The sequence below is a fragment of the Trifolium pratense genome, linkage group LG6 (assembly GCF_020283565.1).
Source record: "Trifolium pratense cultivar HEN17-A07 linkage group LG6, ARS_RC_1.1, whole genome shotgun sequence".
Lineage (NCBI taxonomy): Eukaryota > Viridiplantae > Streptophyta > Magnoliopsida > Fabales > Fabaceae > Trifolium > Trifolium pratense.
Window position 1 is genome coordinate 9,128,039 of NC_060064.1, and position 17,517 is coordinate 9,145,555.

General features: G+C 34.9%; 2 protein-coding genes across 2 annotated transcripts; both read right to left on the minus strand.

Moving 5' to 3' along the window:
- Positions 1–749: 749 nt before the first annotated feature.
- Positions 750–2,147, minus strand: LOC123888124 (NAC domain-containing protein 1-like). Its single transcript, XM_045937084.1, has 3 exons — positions 1,735–2,147; positions 1,154–1,410; positions 750–986 (listed from the first exon to the last, which is right to left on the minus strand). Exons 1-3 carry the CDS (start codon positions 1,925–1,927, stop codon positions 855–857), a joined length of 582 nt encoding a protein of 193 aa, XP_045793040.1. The 5' UTR covers positions 1,928–2,147; the 3' UTR covers positions 750–854.
- Positions 2,148–11,625: 9,478 nt separating this feature from the next.
- On the minus strand, positions 11,626–14,251 carry LOC123888125 (glycerophosphodiester phosphodiesterase GDPD1, chloroplastic-like). The gene is made up of 7 exons (XM_045937085.1): positions 13,988–14,251; positions 13,715–13,896; positions 13,230–13,289; positions 12,850–13,131; positions 12,522–12,617; positions 12,234–12,430; positions 11,626–12,099 (listed from the first exon to the last, which is right to left on the minus strand). The coding sequence occupies exons 1-7, from the start codon at positions 14,073–14,075 to the stop codon at positions 11,859–11,861; spliced, it is 1,146 nt and encodes a 381-aa protein (XP_045793041.1). The 5' UTR covers positions 14,076–14,251; the 3' UTR covers positions 11,626–11,858.
- Positions 14,252–17,517: the final 3,266 nt, after the last annotated feature.

A 17,517-nucleotide genomic window follows, 5' to 3' on the forward strand; every position in this document is an offset into this window, starting at 1 on the left:
AGAAAAACCTCTATACTTCTTTCTTTATAGATGTCGAGAATTGATTCCCTCATGTGATATTATTGTTTTTTTGTCATTAATTTCGAAGGAGAGAGAAGGGAAATATTCATTAATTTTTTTTATATGACTAATTTTAGTCGAAAAAATTGATTAACTATAACTTCAAGGGTTTGGTCTAATAGTCCTAATGTCTTCTTTGAATTCGTCTTGAACCGAAACATCATCTCCTCACCTTAAATTTTCAAATAAAAAATAAAATAAAAACCAAATTAACTACCTTTCATTGAAGCCTCCCATCTCAATCACAATCACAATAATTGAACTTCACACTTTTTACCTGCAATCCCGAGATCAAACTAATTAAGTTTCTCGATAAATGTTTTTCAATAAAGCTCTGAGCAACAATCGATATCATTCAACTTTTCACCCACACAAGTATTCTCAATATGACGAAAACAAATGATAAATATAGAAAACTCTTGAGTCCAAATATAAAAAACTAATTAGCTTCATATTAAATAGTTGCATATCAGTGTTATTAAAGTTCTTGAGTCCAATTAATGGTTAGTTGGTCCAATAGTAATTGACGCTGAACTTGGTAAGGAGAAATACGGTTCGATCCCCGCAACTACGATCGGCAGTGACTGAAATCACTTGATGACATAACTGACATTTGAACCGAATTAGACGGTCCAGTGGATCGAATACATGTGGTGAAAATAAAAAATAAATAAATTCTTCGGTCCAAATATAGAAAACTAATTCCAAAAAACTGAAATGATAAAATATGTTTAATGTCGACATGACTTACAAATAAATTCATTAAACTAAAAAGATGCAAATGAAAAATGAGCTCATGGAGAAGGAGGAGGGGCAGAAGAACTTGCATCCTCCATTGTAAAATCAATCATAGTTGGTATGTTCACCTTCTTCTCAACCTTTGCAACCTTCATCTTAAAAATGCGATAGGCACCTAAAGTTGTCACCTACATTAATTTGAGTTCAAAATTTTTTATGACTATAGTTACTATAATAGATCAATAAATAAGACAAAAAGTACCATTTATGCTTTTTAGCTATAAAAATACAAAAAACATATAATTACTCTAAAAAAATTAATGTTTTTAATAGTGATTCTTATTGTATCCATTACCTTTATTGGATGAAAAATTGTACCAATGCGAAATTCATGCATCACCCATTGTGTCTTAACAACTTCATTTCCTTGTATTCTCCAATATACAAGGGTGTTTTTTCTACCAATGAAGTAGTTGCTTGGGAGAACAAGTTCCTTGTTCTTTTCCACCGTTCTCCATTCACCATTTCCGGCGACTCTCGTATCCATGTTTTGGAACCTACGGTTCCTAATATCAAAGAAATAATATTTCCTATCTTTGAAAGAATTCCTATCTGTAAAAACAAAATTGAATCAATCCAACAAAAAAATTGACAATTTCCCGCTTGAAAATATGGCATGCATAAGCATTTCATGGGGCATATTAAAATTGAATGTCTAAGAAAAAATGTTCACTCTCAAGATTAACAAAATAACCCCCACAAAACCAATTGTTAGTTGTTCAGTGTGATTGACGCTGAACTTGGTAGGAGGATTACAGTTCAATCCCCACAACTGCGATTGGAATGGGTGAAATCACTTGATGTCAGATTTGACCCCGAATAAGCTAAAATAACCTTAGAAGAATTTTTCAAAAATAAAATTGAAATTTTACTAACCATATGGAAGCATCCAAGGTTCGGTTTGAAAGACATCAAATTCTTGAATGGCATGAAATGGAAGAGGTTGATTATAAACCTTCAACTTCAGGTAAAAGTTCACAAGAATGTCATCTATTGGATCAAACCTGAATCCAACAGGTAACTTGGGGCAACCGTCCAAATCATAGGCAACATATTTATCTATAGCCATGATGTTGTCACAAGAAAGTCTTAGCTTTATGTGAAGTAAGAGTTCATGTGTGAAGGAAAAACTTCTTCATAGGATTTCAATTTATAGGTAGAAGAAGAGAAGACATGCAATGTCTTTAATGTTGAATTATGAGAGAGAGAGAGGGAGAGAGAGAGAGAGAGAGAGAGAGAGAGAGAGAGAGAGAGAGAGAGAGAGAGAGAGAGAGAGATTTGTGAGACACAAGGAAAAATAAGGAAGAATAATGACTCTAATATTAATATGTAAGCAAAATAAGGAATTGAAATTTTTTTGTTTCCTTTATTTTATTTCATATAAGCGGGGTCATGCATTTTCACAAAACAAGTACAATATTAGTATTTTGATGAAGTAAGGAATAAGTAATCAAATCAACTGAAATTGGGTTTAGTAAAGGGGTTAAAATTTCACATCGTAACGAATCAAAGTTTGAATTCTTACGGGTTTAGGGAAGGGCTAAAATACATCGTAACAAATCAAAGTTTGAGTTCTTATTAAAAAGTATATCCACGTTTAATTTCTCACACTTAAGACATAAAAATGTTGTTTAGAAAACAAAATCATAGACACAACAAGTTTCAGAATCGATTCAAAAATTATGAAATGCATGATTTATTTTATAATTCCATTATGTAAGGTTTTTTATTCACTTATTCTCAAAATTTTAAAATGATGATTATACTTTTTTCAAATAGAACCTTGAGGTTATAGCTCAATAGTAAGAGCTTACCATTGTAACCTCAAGGTATCGAGTTCACGGAAGAAGGGTGGTTTAAGGTGGTGAGATTAGAGAGAAGGGGAAGAGAGAAATTTTAGAGAGAAGGCTCAAAATTTTCAAAAATCTTTTCAAACATGTTTAGAGTACTATAAAAAAATCTTTACAAAACTTTAAAATCTTTTAAAACAAGAAGAATCAGAAATCTTTTAAAACTAGATAAAAATAAAAGTAACAAAAACATTAATTTAGAAATCAAATTTTGAGTTTTTTTTTAAGAATTTTTTTATAATATTCTAAATATGTCTGTTAAATAATTATTCAAAAATATATATTGGTTGTTTAACAATAGAGACTAAAACTATCTGCATAATAATTTTGTAAGACCAAAATTAAACATGACACTTTTTTATAGAAACAAAAAACAAAATTTAATAATTTTATAGGGACCAAAAACCTATTTCACCATTTTTTATGTTTTTTTCCTCTACTTCCATTTTTGCTATAAACCAACAAAATTTGGCCTATTTTCCATATTTAGTTGTTAGCTTCAATGTTAAGGGACGATATGTTCAACCCAATCAGCTAAAAAATTGGATCTAATTCGAAGTAACTCGTTGAAATTATATTTATGACTTCAAATTCATAAACATGGAAATTCAATTTTCTTCAACAATAATGTGAATTTTTTATTATTTTTATTAAAGTGATTCTTTTAATTTTTGTTAATATAGTTTAAGACTTCTATATATAGATTGTTCTTGCTAAAACTACAAGGTCACTTGATTCGCGAAGAGAGTTATTCTTACATAGGCACAAACCTAAATTAACTTTTCTTAGGCACGCATACATAACTTAATAAAATTAAAAGATAAAAGAATTAATTAATATAAGATTATGTGACTAATTTATTTATCTTTAAATTTTTTTCAATGATGTGTGTATGCCTAAATAAAATTGATTTGGGGTTGTGCCCAAGTTAGCATTTCTCCCGCGAAGAACCGAGTACAAGTCTTAGAAGTTCAGTTTGTTTTGTAAAATGTGAATGATATTTCTATGCTTCTTGGCCATCAATATATACACCTTTTTCTTGGTAACTGTTGAGAAAACAATACAATGACATGCGAAAACAATCAACAACTAGTTTGTTACTTGCTTTGCAAGTTGGTTATTAGTTTGATTGTTTTAACTACTTTAGTTTGTTAGTTTGTTAGTAACTACCTTGAGTTAGTTAGCTTGTTAACCAAGTAATACATTACAATTTGTATCTCTATAAATTGTTTTCATATAATCTAATAATAACAATGCTCATTGATGAAACTATTCCGTCTCTCCCTCACTCTCTTCCACTCTAACCAGTGGTATCAGAGCCGATGGTTCGACGAAGAGTGGAACTGGCTCCTTGTATCGAAAGTCTTTCTGACAAAGGTGGTCAGGCGGCAAGTCCCGTGGAGCAGTGTGGCTTACGGCGGTACAAGTGTAGGATGAAGAAAGTTTCCGCTTGAGAGGGAGCATATCCTAGAGTGGATGGACTCACACTTGAGGGGGTGATTGTTGTGGCAAGTGTGAGTGGTTAAGTCTCACATTGCTTAGAAAAGTGGAGGTTGAACACTTTATAAGGGGAGAGGACCCATAAACCTAACACCTTAAGGTTTTGGGTTAAAGTGTGGTGTCCAACTCACTTGTGTTGTGAAGTTGTTCATGAACCCAATGTGGATTATCCTCCGACTGCCCCCTCGTGATGACTGATGACAAATCGTCACACTCTCTAATCCATGCCTATTTTAGCAACATTAGATACATTTTAGTAGGTTTTTAGCAATAAATATAAGAGAAATCTAACCATAAGCTTGATTACTTGTTTTGCAAGAAAACAGGAAAAAGTGCAGGAAATGGAGGATTTTCACTACGCTGGGGGCGTAGCCCATCACGCGCCGCGTGATGGAGCTCACAGGAAGCCAAGATTTTCACTCTGATCACGCGCGGCGTGATACCTGACCACGCGCGGCGTGAAGCTTTGTTCAGGAACTGGATTGCTCTCTGACTTGACCACGTGCGGCGTAGCTTTGACCACGCGCGGCGTGAAGCCTTGTTGAAGAAGAAGATTGCTCTCTGACTTGATCACGCGCCGCGTGATTCTGTTACCACGCGCGGCGTAGTTGATGGATTTGCAACCACGCGCGGCGTGATAGATCTGGCGCGCGGCGTGGTTGCCTTCTGTATATATAGTTTCTGCATAATTCTGTTTTCTGGTTGGAAAATTCTGCAAATTTGATCTACATTCTGGGTTTGGAACTTCAAGATTGGGATTCAAGACTCCGAAGGAAAGCTCCAAGCACATCGATAGCATGGATTCACAAGCCATGACATTGAAGCTCGGACGCGAACAAAGGGAGATGAGGAGCTAAGTTCTTCGGAGGTAGGATCTAGGATAGCCTAGGATGTAGATAGACCTCATGTAATCTGCTATATGTGTAAGAAACTACTCTGTTCATAGTGTTGATTTAATGCAATTCGATGTTTAATGCTTTATAATCCTTCATTAGTGTTGTAATGATTTCGAGTTAAGTCACATGCGAGAGTATTGATTTAATTTCTGAACTGAATTGCATTAAGCGCTCGAGTGTCTCCGGTCGAGAGATTGAGGCATAGAGTGTAGCGAACGATTGACGCGCGTTAATATCATTCGTTGTAGGTAGCTTCCGCCCGAGAGATCGGGGGAGTATCGACAACGAATAGAGTGGATTTTGACAAGAGATTGCGATTCACTAATTTGTCGATCTAGTTGTTAACACTTGAGTAGATTCCCATGATATAGTAGATTGTATGTGGTTTAGCTATAGACTAGGCGATTCCGATGATTCTACCTCGCTTTTCCATTATATCAAAGCACGTTTTCTAACAATTCATCACTCAACATACCCCCAATTTATGTGTATTTCTTGCATAATGTCTATGAGCACTATTCGACTAGTTTAATCACACAATCCCTGTGGATCGATATTTTTATTACTACGTGGTAATTCGTTCACTTGCGAAATAATCCATCAAGTTTTTGGCGCCGTTGCCGGGGATTGTGATAGATTCGACGAGGCAATAGTGTCTATTGTTTTCTGTGTTTTCGTAATTTTTCTGTTTTTGTATTTTTCTGTCGAGAGCGTTCTACTCGTTTGCTTTCTTGTGCATGCGGAGAACAGGTCCTCGAGAGCTGAATTCCGATCCTGAGATTGAGACAGCAGCACGAGCAAATCGTAAAGCGGAAGGAAGACATGTTTGAATCATACAATCAAGAGACACTTTTAGCTAGTTACAAGTTCAATAATGTGTTTCTACAAATCATTACCAAACAACTAGAAGCTCAATGTATGGTGCAAGCAACCTTTCAAAATAATCCTCATCTCAACACCTACAATCTTGGAGTGAAGAATCACATGAATTGTTCTTATGGAGCTAATCCAAATCAAGCATTTCCTCAAGATCAACATTTTGAAGATCACCATGAATCTTTTGAAGATACTCTTATCTTAGCCATGAAGATGACTCAAGGCAATTTTGAGGTGATGAAGGCAAACCAAGAAGTGTCAAGCGAACGTCATGAAGCCTCCATCAAAAATCTCGAAAATCAAATTGGTCAACTAGTAAGGCAAGTCTCTTCTCTACAAACTCAAAGTGGTTTTTATGGAAACACCACGGATCCTCGTAATGAAAGTTGTAATTCCATTAATTTGAGGAGTATAGAAGTTTCATCACCGGAAGTAGTGGAGAAGCCTAAAAAGGATGAGAGTAAAGATGGTGTAGTTGAAAATAGAAAAGAAAATAAGAAAGAAGAAAAAAATAAGGAGGAAAAAGCTTATGAGGGTGAAGTTGAAAAGAGAGTGGAGAATGAGTCTAGTGCTAAGAAAGGCAAGAAACCTCTTGTGAAGGGCCCCAAGTTTCAAGTTCCTTCACCATATGCTAGAATGCCTTATCCTAGGATGAAGAAGGTCAATAACCAAGACCTTGAATTTTGTGGAGTGGTATCCGAATGCTTCAAAGTGGAAGTGCTAGAGGAAGTGGTAAAAGATGATAAAGAAGAAGAGTGGGATCATGAGATTGAAATTTTTCTTCAAAACTTGGATAACCCCCTAGAAGAGGAGGAAGAGCCAAAGGCGATAAAAAAGCCACTGGAGTTGAAAGAACTTCCTCCTAAATGGAAGTATGTGTTTTTGGGTGGCGACTCTAGGAAACCCGTGATCATAAGTGATTTGCTCACTCCACTAGAAGAGAATGACTTGTTAAAAGAAGCGGAGAAAGTGAATGACGACCTAGGATGGGTCTTGGATGGTGTGGTTCCTATCTATTGTTTGCACAAGTTGGCCAAAGAAGAAGAGCCCAATCCGGTTGTCAATCCTCAAAAGTCTTCCATTTCAACATTGAAAGCTTCGGTGAAGAAAGGCTATAAGAAATCTCCATCACGGTCTAGTAAGAAGGAAAGAACCAATTTGAAGACCAAAGGAAAAGATCTCAAGAGTGATTCGGGGAATGTGAAATCATTACTTATTGATATTAATATTGCTCCTTTGAAGGAAGAGAACAAGAGGAGCCGTGTTGAATCAAAGTTGAAGTATCCGCCCTAACTTGTGATGATGAAGCGTCAAGCTAATGACGAGAAAGAAGCGCTTCATGGGAGGCAACCCATGAGTTTACGGTCTTTTCTTCCCTTTCACTCTTATGCTACCTTATGAATAATTGTATGATGTTCCTTTGAATTGGCTGGATGAATGTACTTTAAACTCTGAATTTGAATCTTTTTATGTTTGATTGTGGAATTTCTTTTACCTTTGGAATTTGTTTCGATATCTTGGCATGTTCCTTCTAGTTACTTGAGTATCAATTGCTTGATTGTTTCCGTGTGTGATGTGTGAAACTTGCAGTGCAATAGCTTGTTGCACTCATGTGATCAAGAGGCAAAGGAAGGGAACGCACACTTTTTGACCGGTTCTTTGATTCGACCCAACCGTGAGGTATTGAGCCAAACACTCTCATTCTTTCTATGTGTGATATCCACTCGTGTATTGTCTCTCGATTTTGCTTGTCGTCTTTGTATTTGATTGGTACTTTTGTAGCACACACGAGGCATGTTTCTTGGTACCTTTGAGCCTTTCTATCCACCCTTACATATAATTATCCTTTGCTTAACCAATTTGAGCTGAAAAAGAATATGTTATTTTTGCAAAACCTTAAGAAATTTTTGTTGAGAAAAAAAGGAATGACTTTCTTGGAGGTTAGGCACCTAATTAGTGGTTGATGCGCATTGCTCACCACTAAGTTTGGGGTTGCTCTTTGGAATTAGCAACAAATAAAGTTTGGGGTGAGGGTACTAGAGAACTTATAAAAGTGTTGATTGAATAATTTTTCAAAAATTTCAAAAATTGCAAGGCAAAGAAGAAGAGAAAAGAAAGAAAAAAAAAAGATGAATGAATGTGAAAATAAAAAAAATATAGAAAAGAAGTGATAGCCTTGAATTCAAAGAATTGCAAAACTTTGTTTGATGTAATGAAAATGTTCTCTAGTCCACTATATTTCAAAAGGGGTTTGGTGTATGAAAATGTTCTTTGACTAATAGGGGGATCTAACTCCAAGTTTTTCTACTACTTATCCAAAAATGTCACCATTCACCCTAGCCAAGCCACGTTATAACCCTAAAAGACCTCTAATGTGTGTGCACAAAGTGAACCGAATGAATTCTTAGACTACTTGCAAAATTATTGTTGACTTGCATTGATGTGTTGATTTGAGTGAATTACCAAAAAAACTGAAGAGTGCATGTGAGTAGTGTGATGAAATCATAGAGCCTTGGTCGAAAAGTGTGAACTACTTGAAAATGTCTTGCGGGAACGATTGTGCAATTGAGCATTGTTTGCAGGTGGAGCATTGATCATCAGGTGATTCTCACGTATGTATGATTCGAGTGAATTTAAGGAAAATGCCAAAGTCTTGACACAAAAGCTTGAGGTAAAAGTTGTTTCCTTGAGGACAAGGAAAGGTTTAAGTTTGGGGTTGTGATGACAAATCGTCACACTCTCTAATCCATGCCTATTTTAGCAACATTAGATACATTTTAGTAGGTTTTTAGCAATAAATATAAGAGAAATCTAACCATAAGCTTGATTACTTGTTTTGCAAGAAAACAGGAAAAAGTGCAGGAAATGGAGGATTTTCACTACGCTGGGGGCGTAGCCCATCACGCGCCGCGTGATGGAGCTCACAGGAAGCCAAGATTTTCACTCTGATCACGCGCGGCGTGAAGCTTTGTTCAGGAACTGGATTGCTCTCTGACTTGACCACGCGCGGCGTAGCTTTGACCACGCGCGGCGTGAAGCCTTGTTGAAGAAGAAGATTGCTCTCTGACTTGATCACGCGCCGCGTGATTCTGTTACCACGCGCGGCGTAGTTGATGGATTTGCAACCACGCGCGGCGTGATAGATCTGGCGCGCGGCGTGGTTGCCTTCTGTATATATAGTTTCTGCATAATTCTGTTTTCTGGTTGGAAAATTCTGCAAATTTGATCTACATTCTGGGTTTGGAACTTCAAGATTGGGATTCAAGACTCCGAAGGAAAGCTCCAAGCACATCAATAGCATGGATTCACAAGCCATGACATTGAAGCTCGGACGCGAACAAAGGGAGATGAGGAGCTAAGTTCTTCGGAGGTAGGATCTAGGATAGCCTAGGATGTAGATAGACCTCATGTAATCTGCTATATGTGTAAGAAACTACTCTGTTCATAGTGTTGATTTAATGCAATTCGATGTTTAATGCTTTATAATCCTTCATTAGTGTTGTAATGATTTCGAGTTAAGTCACGTGCGAGAGTATTGATTTAATTTCTGAACTGAATTGCATTAAGCGCTCGAGTGTCTCCGGTCGAGAGATTGAGGCATAGAGTGTAGCGAACGATTGACGCGCGTTAATATCATTCGTTGTAGGTAGCTTCCGCCCGAGAGATCGGGGGAGTATCGACAACGAATAGAGTGGATTTTGACAAGAGATTGCGATTCACTAATTTGTCGATCTAGTTGTTAACACTTGAGTAGATTCCCATGATATAGTAGATTGTATGTGGTTTAGCTATAGACTAGGCGATTCCGATAATTCTACCTCGCTTTTCCATTATATCAAAGTACGTTTTCTAACAATTCATCACTCAACATACCCCCAATTTATGTGTATTTCTTGCATAATGTCTATGAGCACTATTCGACTAGTTTAATCACACAATCCCTGTGGATCGATATTTTTATTACTACGTGGTAATTCGTTCACTTGCGAAATAATCCATCAATGACCCACAGGAATTACCTCCAATAATCCCTTCTTTGGATTTTCCGGTGGATTTAATGTCTGGCTCCAAAGCTAAATCATCCATGGATACTTATAGCTACTATTTTGATTTTTTTTTGGTTGATAAACGAAATGGCAAAGCCATTGAAAACTCACACACACAAAGTGGAGTGACCGGGGTTCGAACCCCGGTCATGACGTCCGACACTAGCAATTTCAACATTTCTATCAGTTGAGCTGCTATTTTGATTTTACCACAACTTAGAGTATCATCTTCTTTTGGGCTAAAGTAAATGTTTCGTCTACTGGGAGAGAGGAAGGTGTTATTTTAGAACCTATATGATGGAGAGTGAAAGCATTGTTATGAATCGACCCTCGTGGCATTGTTCACGAGACTTTTTACAATTAGGAGTACTAATGCCCTTTACCTCTTTTGAGTGTGAAATCTTTAAAATTTGTAAACATGGCCCCTAGTCAACTTCAAACAATAATTTTTTCTGGTGAGGTTGGATGATAATTGCCTTGAGGTGATGTTTCTTCCTCAGGAGGCACCCATCTTTTCCCTATTTACTAGATAAACGAACTTTCATCCATCAAGGGCTTTGATTTTACTAGATTATCAGAGTTTGAGAAATCCACTTTAAAATTTATGGAGTTTTTCGCCAAAATCTCCAAGGATTTGCTAGATATTGAAAGTGGCCTCTTGACCATGTCTCTTGATAAGAAAATGGATAGAACTTATCAAGAAAACTTCGTCAAAATACAACTATCAACTAATAACTGAGAAGATTTTCTTATTGCATTAGTCGAGACCATCTTGCTTCTAGCGGAGTTACCTCGGGGTAAAAAGGCTAAACCTTGGAAAGGAACTAAGGAGTCTTCCAAAACCATGATGCAAATGTGGTGAAGAACAAACAGAATGTCGAAATTAAATCGACTTTAGAAAATCTCTCCTTCACAATATTGTCCCGAGTACTTCTGTTGGTGTGACGCCCTAAAGTTTTGTTGCCAGTTGTTTCAAGTTTCCTTCTGAGATTGCCAACATTCGCAATATATATGGGTTTCCATAAAGCAACTAAATTAATGGTTTCCTACGAACTTCGTTCTACTTTGATAGGAAGAGTAATTTCTCAGGAGGTTGCCGACGAGAACCACCAAGAGAAAGAACCAAACTACTCAAGGTTGCTGAGACTCTACTCTTTGGGAAATTCAAACCCGAACCGGAGACCATCACAGCTGATTTAAAAGTTAAGCAAGTGGCTAGTGCTCAATATGAGAATAATGTTTGTAAGTCAATCATTATTCTTTCTTTTGGACCATTACAAATTTACAATCTTAGTGTCTTGCCCATATGTCTCCTCTTGCTTCAAAGTGTCCATAGTTTTCCCAAATTTCTTCTTAACATTTGCATGAATATTCCTTTCTAATTTGAATTGTGCTTCATTTTCAAATTGTTGTTCCAAAAAATTTGGATCCTATTACTTTAAAATTGTTCAGAGTTCACTCTCTTAATAAAAGTGGTTAAATGCATTTTTCTCTTATTCATTAGGAAACTTGTAAAGGGCATTTTCTAGTCAAAGTCAATTCCGGCTGCTATATTTCACACGTGTAATTTATGGATAAAAACATAAAAGTAACAGAACATTTGTAGTCAATTTCAGTTATATTTGAATGGAGGACCTCCAAACTTTTTGTTCATACATAATCACTATTTCCTTCAACCTAAGTGAAAAGAAGAAAATATACATGTACAAATGATTAAGCATTCATAGAAATGTCCCCAAATTGTATTAAAAGAAAAATTAAAAGCAGGAGTTAAGCTCCTAAACTATCATCAATGTGTGTACCAAATCAAATTTAAAACCCTCTTTTCTTTGTTAAAGCAAAAGCAATTGTGGAATAAGCTTGTAAAGAAAAGAAAGCTCCAACTGTGAAAATTGTGGCTTTGATTTGTTCACTTCCACCTTCTCAATCCCTTCTTCAGTCAAACCCTCTTCCTCACCATTCTTTGTTGGTTTCACCATATCTGCAACAGCCTCTGTTATTTCTTGCACAAAATCTACTATTACCCCATCAATTCCCATTAAGTGCTGCATGTAAACCGCTTCTGGAACATTACTGTCAAAACAACATAAATCAGTAACAAAAACATTACATTACATTACATTAAACAACAATTAAGGAAACAACTTTGACTAAAAATGACCAATAAAACATGTATGTAGCATGAATGTGGAAAAGGCCAAACATACTTTAATTTGCCATATGTTAGAAGAGAAAGATTGGACTCTTTGATCTTGCTTACAGCTCCAGGATTTTTAAATATCCCTTTAATCTCAGAAACAATTCCATCCAATCCATTCTCCAAACAGAGTTTCAAGGCCTCTTCCAAGGTGTTTCTTCTCAAATCTTCATAGATTTCACACCCACCATTAGTTAAAAAGAAAACCTGCCACCAAGAAACAACCACACCATGTTAGAAACTCACAAAATAGAACAAGAACATCTTCACCACAATAAGAAAAAAGCCGAAAACTCACAGGGTGGGTGCTTTGCAATTTGCGAACAAGTACCGCAGCATCCGGTTGAAAAGTTGAAAATATTATAGGCCGATCCTTAGCATAATCAGTAACAACCTGTTCCAAAACATTCATCAAGTTCAAAACATAATACTCATAATACCACCCCATATCACCATTTCATTAAGAGTACGTTTGGTATCACAGAGAGTATGTCAGAATCACATGATTTTGCACCGATAATTCTAATATATTGAATATGATACCAAACATAGGCTAAGTGCATTTTGGGAACGAAAACAAACAGTAAATGGTAAAAATAACAATTTTTACTATGTGGTTATTATACCTTTAAGATGGCTTGAAGGACATGAGTAAGATAAGCTTGTTCATAAACAATATGGTCATCAAATTTCAACTCAATGTTAAAACCCAAAGTAGGTTCAACTTTGAGAAATGCTTCTTGAAGGGTACAAAGTGTGTCATCTTGTTCAACTTCCCAATTAAATATCTTTCCATCTTTTGTTTTTCTGACCAACATTTTTCCTTCCATTCCTGGCTCTCTTTGAATCCCATAGGAAAGAAACTCAGATAAACACAACTCAGGTATTCTCTTGCCAAATACATTACCCTGCAAAAAAGTCCAAAATACCCTCACAATCAAAATCAAAAATCTAAAGTAGTAGTAATTAATAAATTATAAAAATTATGATGAGAAAAACAGCTTACATTTTCTTGAGTGTAGATGTAATCATCATGGAAAATGACTGGGCAGTCATCTTTGGTCACCTACAAAAAAAAATCACACACCCGGAGTTTTGCTTTAACTTTTTTGTTGTCTTGTTTTTTTTCTTCATTCATTCACCTTCAAACTTTTTAATCCAAAAACTTTTTTTCATATTTAAAAAAAAAAATTCCCCAAACCCAAAAGAAAAAAAAACCAAGTAGAAAATCAGTATCTGGATTGAACCGAAGAAAACAAACCACAGAAAAACCCTCAAACCCGAAAGTTATTTACGAAAATTGCCATAAGGACATAACCGGAAATCCCGGAGAAAAAAACGTGTCGATTTAAGATACGCGGCGAAACTGGAACGAAAAAGTACATGCATCATCTGGATAATTAATTTTTCAGATTATTTATTTTTTTAATAAAGAAAAAAAAGAAGCAAAAATAGAAAGAAAGAAAGAAAGAGAATGATGAATGATTATACCTGAACATCAAATTCGATGAAATCAAGAGGAAAAGAAGAAGCAGCGTTGAAAGACATGATGGAATTTTCTTTGATGGCTCTCATTCTCCGATCCGTAGATTGCAATACATTCATACCGTTTCCTCTATGTCCAATAACAACAAACTTCGGCATCTTGAATCCACCATTTCTCATCTCCAAACCTGAAAAAGATTAATCATAATCATCATTATCATGAATAAAATGGATGATTAATGAATAATGAAGAAAGAAAGATTAATTAATGTTACGTACCGGTGGGGAAACGGGAGGAGAGGAGAGGAGACTCAGGGACGAGATCGAGGGAAGGGACGTCGGAGACGTGGACGGCTTTGAGAGCCATTTTTTTTGTTTTTTTTTTTTTTTTTGTGGGAGAGAGATTGTTTGAATGAAAAAAAGGTTTGGTTTGGTTTGGTTGTTGATGATGAAGAATGAAGGTGGGAGAGAAAGGTATTTATATAAAAAAATTGTAAGAGAAATGCCAACGGGATCTTCGCATCGAATATTCTGGTTGTATGTCATATGCTTTTGGATATTCCTGCTTTGCTATTTTTCTTGTTTTATTTTATTTTTTATATTTTTGGATAATTGTTTGATTTAATTTAATTGCACCGTTGATCATGCGTTGTTGACACTTGACACGGATACAACTCATGTTGGTCAGAGTCAACTCATGCCATTGCTTTTTCCTAAAGCTAATTTTAGATTTCACTTTTATTGTTTAAATTTTTTATTTAGTTTTTTTTTTTTAACAATGAAGCAGAGGATCATGCAACCCTAATCTCTCGTCAAAGCTAGTGACTTATTTATTTACTAGAACTTTGACGCATGTGCATGGGTTTAATTAGGTGTAATATGTAACAATAAAAAATAAAATACAAAAATTCTAAGAGCATTTTCAATAAGAGTAGTATAGGGAATTTCATGGACTAATTATTCTATATTTGTTTATGTGCTTATTTTATATTTTATATATTTTTTAAATAATTTTTGAACCACATCGTTTTGTTTACTTATTAAAAAAAAATTTCTGATAACTAAAGGTTAAAAAATTGATGATAATTAAAGGTTAAAAAAAAAAAATAAAGACGTAATCAAGAACATAAACTTAAGTAGACATCCATAAATAAATAAAAATTGTGATTAATTCCGCCGTTCAAATTTATTGAAAACAGGGTTAACATATTAGTATTCCTAAATTCTTTCATAATTGAAGCACATGTTTTAGCGGTTGAAAGGTTTTATTGTAAGTAAAATATGCAGGTTCGATGACAAATCTGTATATTTTTAATATAAAGCTGCACATGCATGTTGCTCTTTTTTCTTTTTCTTAATTTATCAAAGAGGGGTGATTTCAGGTCAAATTTTGACCTAAAATCACCCCTCCAAATTGTTTTTTCTTTCTCGTTGTTAAATAAGTGTGATTTTTCACATATTTGTTTGATTTCGTGTTATTTGTTATCTCGTCCTTGTGCGGTGTATTCTGTTGTGCCGTCTTTGTGCGGTGTATTTTGTTTTCCCGTCTTTGTGCGGTGTTCATTTGTTTCAGGTTGAAGGATTAGATCTGATCAAGTACAAATCTATCCAATGTCGACTTTTGTGTCATCAACGCTGCAGATCTGGGGGCATGGACATTCCAGACACTTCAATATAGTCATATATGTAGGCTTATGTAATTTGCCGTTTTATGCTATTAACATGGATGCTGTGAGTTTATTTGCAGATTCATCCTTTTTGTTTTTAGCAAATTTGAATTTGTATTACATCGATGTACTCTATCAGTTTGAACGAATGAATATCCTTTATTTTTAGTCAAAAAAAAATATAAAGCTGCAATAAAAAGAAAGAGAAAATGAGGGGAAAAAATTTGGTTTATGGTTAGCTTATGTTAGCAAGCTTATAATATAAGAGATTATCGGTTTTTAATTGTTTAAATTGTGTAATGAAAATTGATGGTGCTTAATTGTCGTATGAAATCTTTCCTATGAAAGTTGATGGAGCTTAACACTTTGTGGACATAATTTAAATCACAATTGGTCTGCTAGTGCATATTATATCAATTAATCATCGATTAATATTAAATCTGTAATATTAAAAACAAAATAATGAATGTGATTAGTGATATGACTATGGTTGTGTTTGGTTGTATTGCAAAAAAAATTGATTTAGTAGAATTGAGTTTGATAATAACTTTCCAAATTACACGTGATAATAACTTTCCAAATCTCACATGATAATTATTCTCTAAATTTATGATCCGGTAGAAAAAAATTCATTGATCAGGAAAGACATAAAAATATTTCGTGATGAATAACAATAATTTTGATATGATATACTTTTAAAATTGATGGTGCTTATCAATTATTGCACATAATTTTAATCAAAATTGGTATACTTGCCATAATGGTTGGAAATATTGCCTTGCATTGAAGGGTTGCGGGTTTGAATCCTAGTCAAGACAAAATTTTATTATTTTTTAATAAAAATTGCAAGATAAAATGAAGGGAAAATAGAGAAAACAAATTAGGGTTTAGAGTTTGCTTGTGTATACAAGCTTATAATATAAAAGATTTATTTTAATTCATATGATACAATAAAAAATAAAAAAATAAAATGAATTGAAGATAAGGAGAAGAAATAGGATTAAATAAAAGCTGATTTGGCAAGAATGAGTGGAAGTGGAAGGGATATGTGCTGTGTCATAGGTGACGGTGATAAAAGCAGCGTATATGAAAGGGAAAGGACGAACGTTTTTGTCACAGTCAGTGCCACATATACAGTAAATATTGAGGAATGTCCAAGCATTCTGGAAGCTGTTCCCCCTTGACCTTGACAAAGTGAGTACTCATTCATTTCCCTTCTTGTACACAAAATCTTGGTTAATTATTTTGCACAATTTATTTAAAAATAGTTCTGATTAAAATTAATTAATTATCCTTTTATTTCAATGTTATATTTGGCTAGGCCAAACCACAACAACTTATAACAAATAACTTGCATAAATTTTTTAATATAGAGTCCACAAATTTTAGTTCAACGGGCAGAAATGTTAAAATTGTTAGTGTTGAACGAAAGGACCAGGGTTCGAACCTCAATCCATTGTAATCTGAAAATAAAGTTATTAACATGAGAGGAAAAACATATTTTCTTTAATCGGTGTTTTAATTTACTTCTCTTTATTTTATCTTTTAGGTGTAAACCTGTATTTCCGCGCGTAATTGTATAATGCCAAAATACAATATCAAACTTAAGACCTTGGTTAAGTTAAAGAGATTCACCGCCACTGATATGAAACTTTGTGTGTGTGAGTTTTTAATGGTTTTGTCATTTCGTCTATCAACCAAATATTTTTTTTAATATAAAACATTTTACAAGTTTTTTTTTTTGAACAAGACAAAATGAGATATGCATGTATAAAAAAGTAATCTCCTCAGCACAAAGCGTGCCAAGAGAGACTATAAAGTTACAAGAGAGTTCAAAAAATAAAACCATAAGGAAAACTAAACAAGGCACAAACAAATCATAAGACTAGACAACCAGCTATGGCGGTCCAAAGCTAGAGTGTTACTCGTCGCTTTCAACCACCTATAAGAGAAAGACTTGATCTTGTCCAACATCTGATGTACTGAATTTACAGAGCCTCTGAACAATCTATGGTTTCGTTCGGTCCACACAACTCACACGCAAGCAAGCCATATGAGTAGCATGAATGAACGCCGTGCACGAGAAACCCGGCCTGTTGAACTAGAAAACTGAAAAAAGTGGTTCGAAATAGTCTGAGCAGT

Bases quoted from the DNA above. Each gene is read 5' to 3' on its own strand.
- LOC123888125 (XM_045937085.1), bottom strand. From the start codon at position 14,075: ATGGCTCTCAAAGCCGTCCACGTCTCCGACGTCCCTTCCCTCGATCTC. The intron at 13,132-13,229 runs GTAAGCTGTTTT...ACTTTTTTGCAG, and splicing joins ACATCTACACTCAAGAAAAT to GGTAATGTATTTGGCAAGAG. The intron at 12,618-12,849 runs GTATAATAACCA...GTTTTGGAACAG, and splicing joins TCCTTCAAGCCATCTTAAAG to GTTGTTACTGATTATGCTAA.
- LOC123888124 (XM_045937084.1), bottom strand. From the start codon at position 1,927: ATGGCTATAGATAAATATGTTGCCTATGATTTGGACGGTTGCCCCAAG. The intron at 1,411-1,734 runs GTTAGTAAAATT...TTGTTTTTACAG, and splicing joins ACCTTGGATGCTTCCATATG to ATAGGAATTCTTTCAAAGAT. The intron at 987-1,153 runs GTAATGGATACA...AAATTAATGTAG, and splicing joins CAATTTTTCATCCAATAAAG to GTGACAACTTTAGGTGCCTA.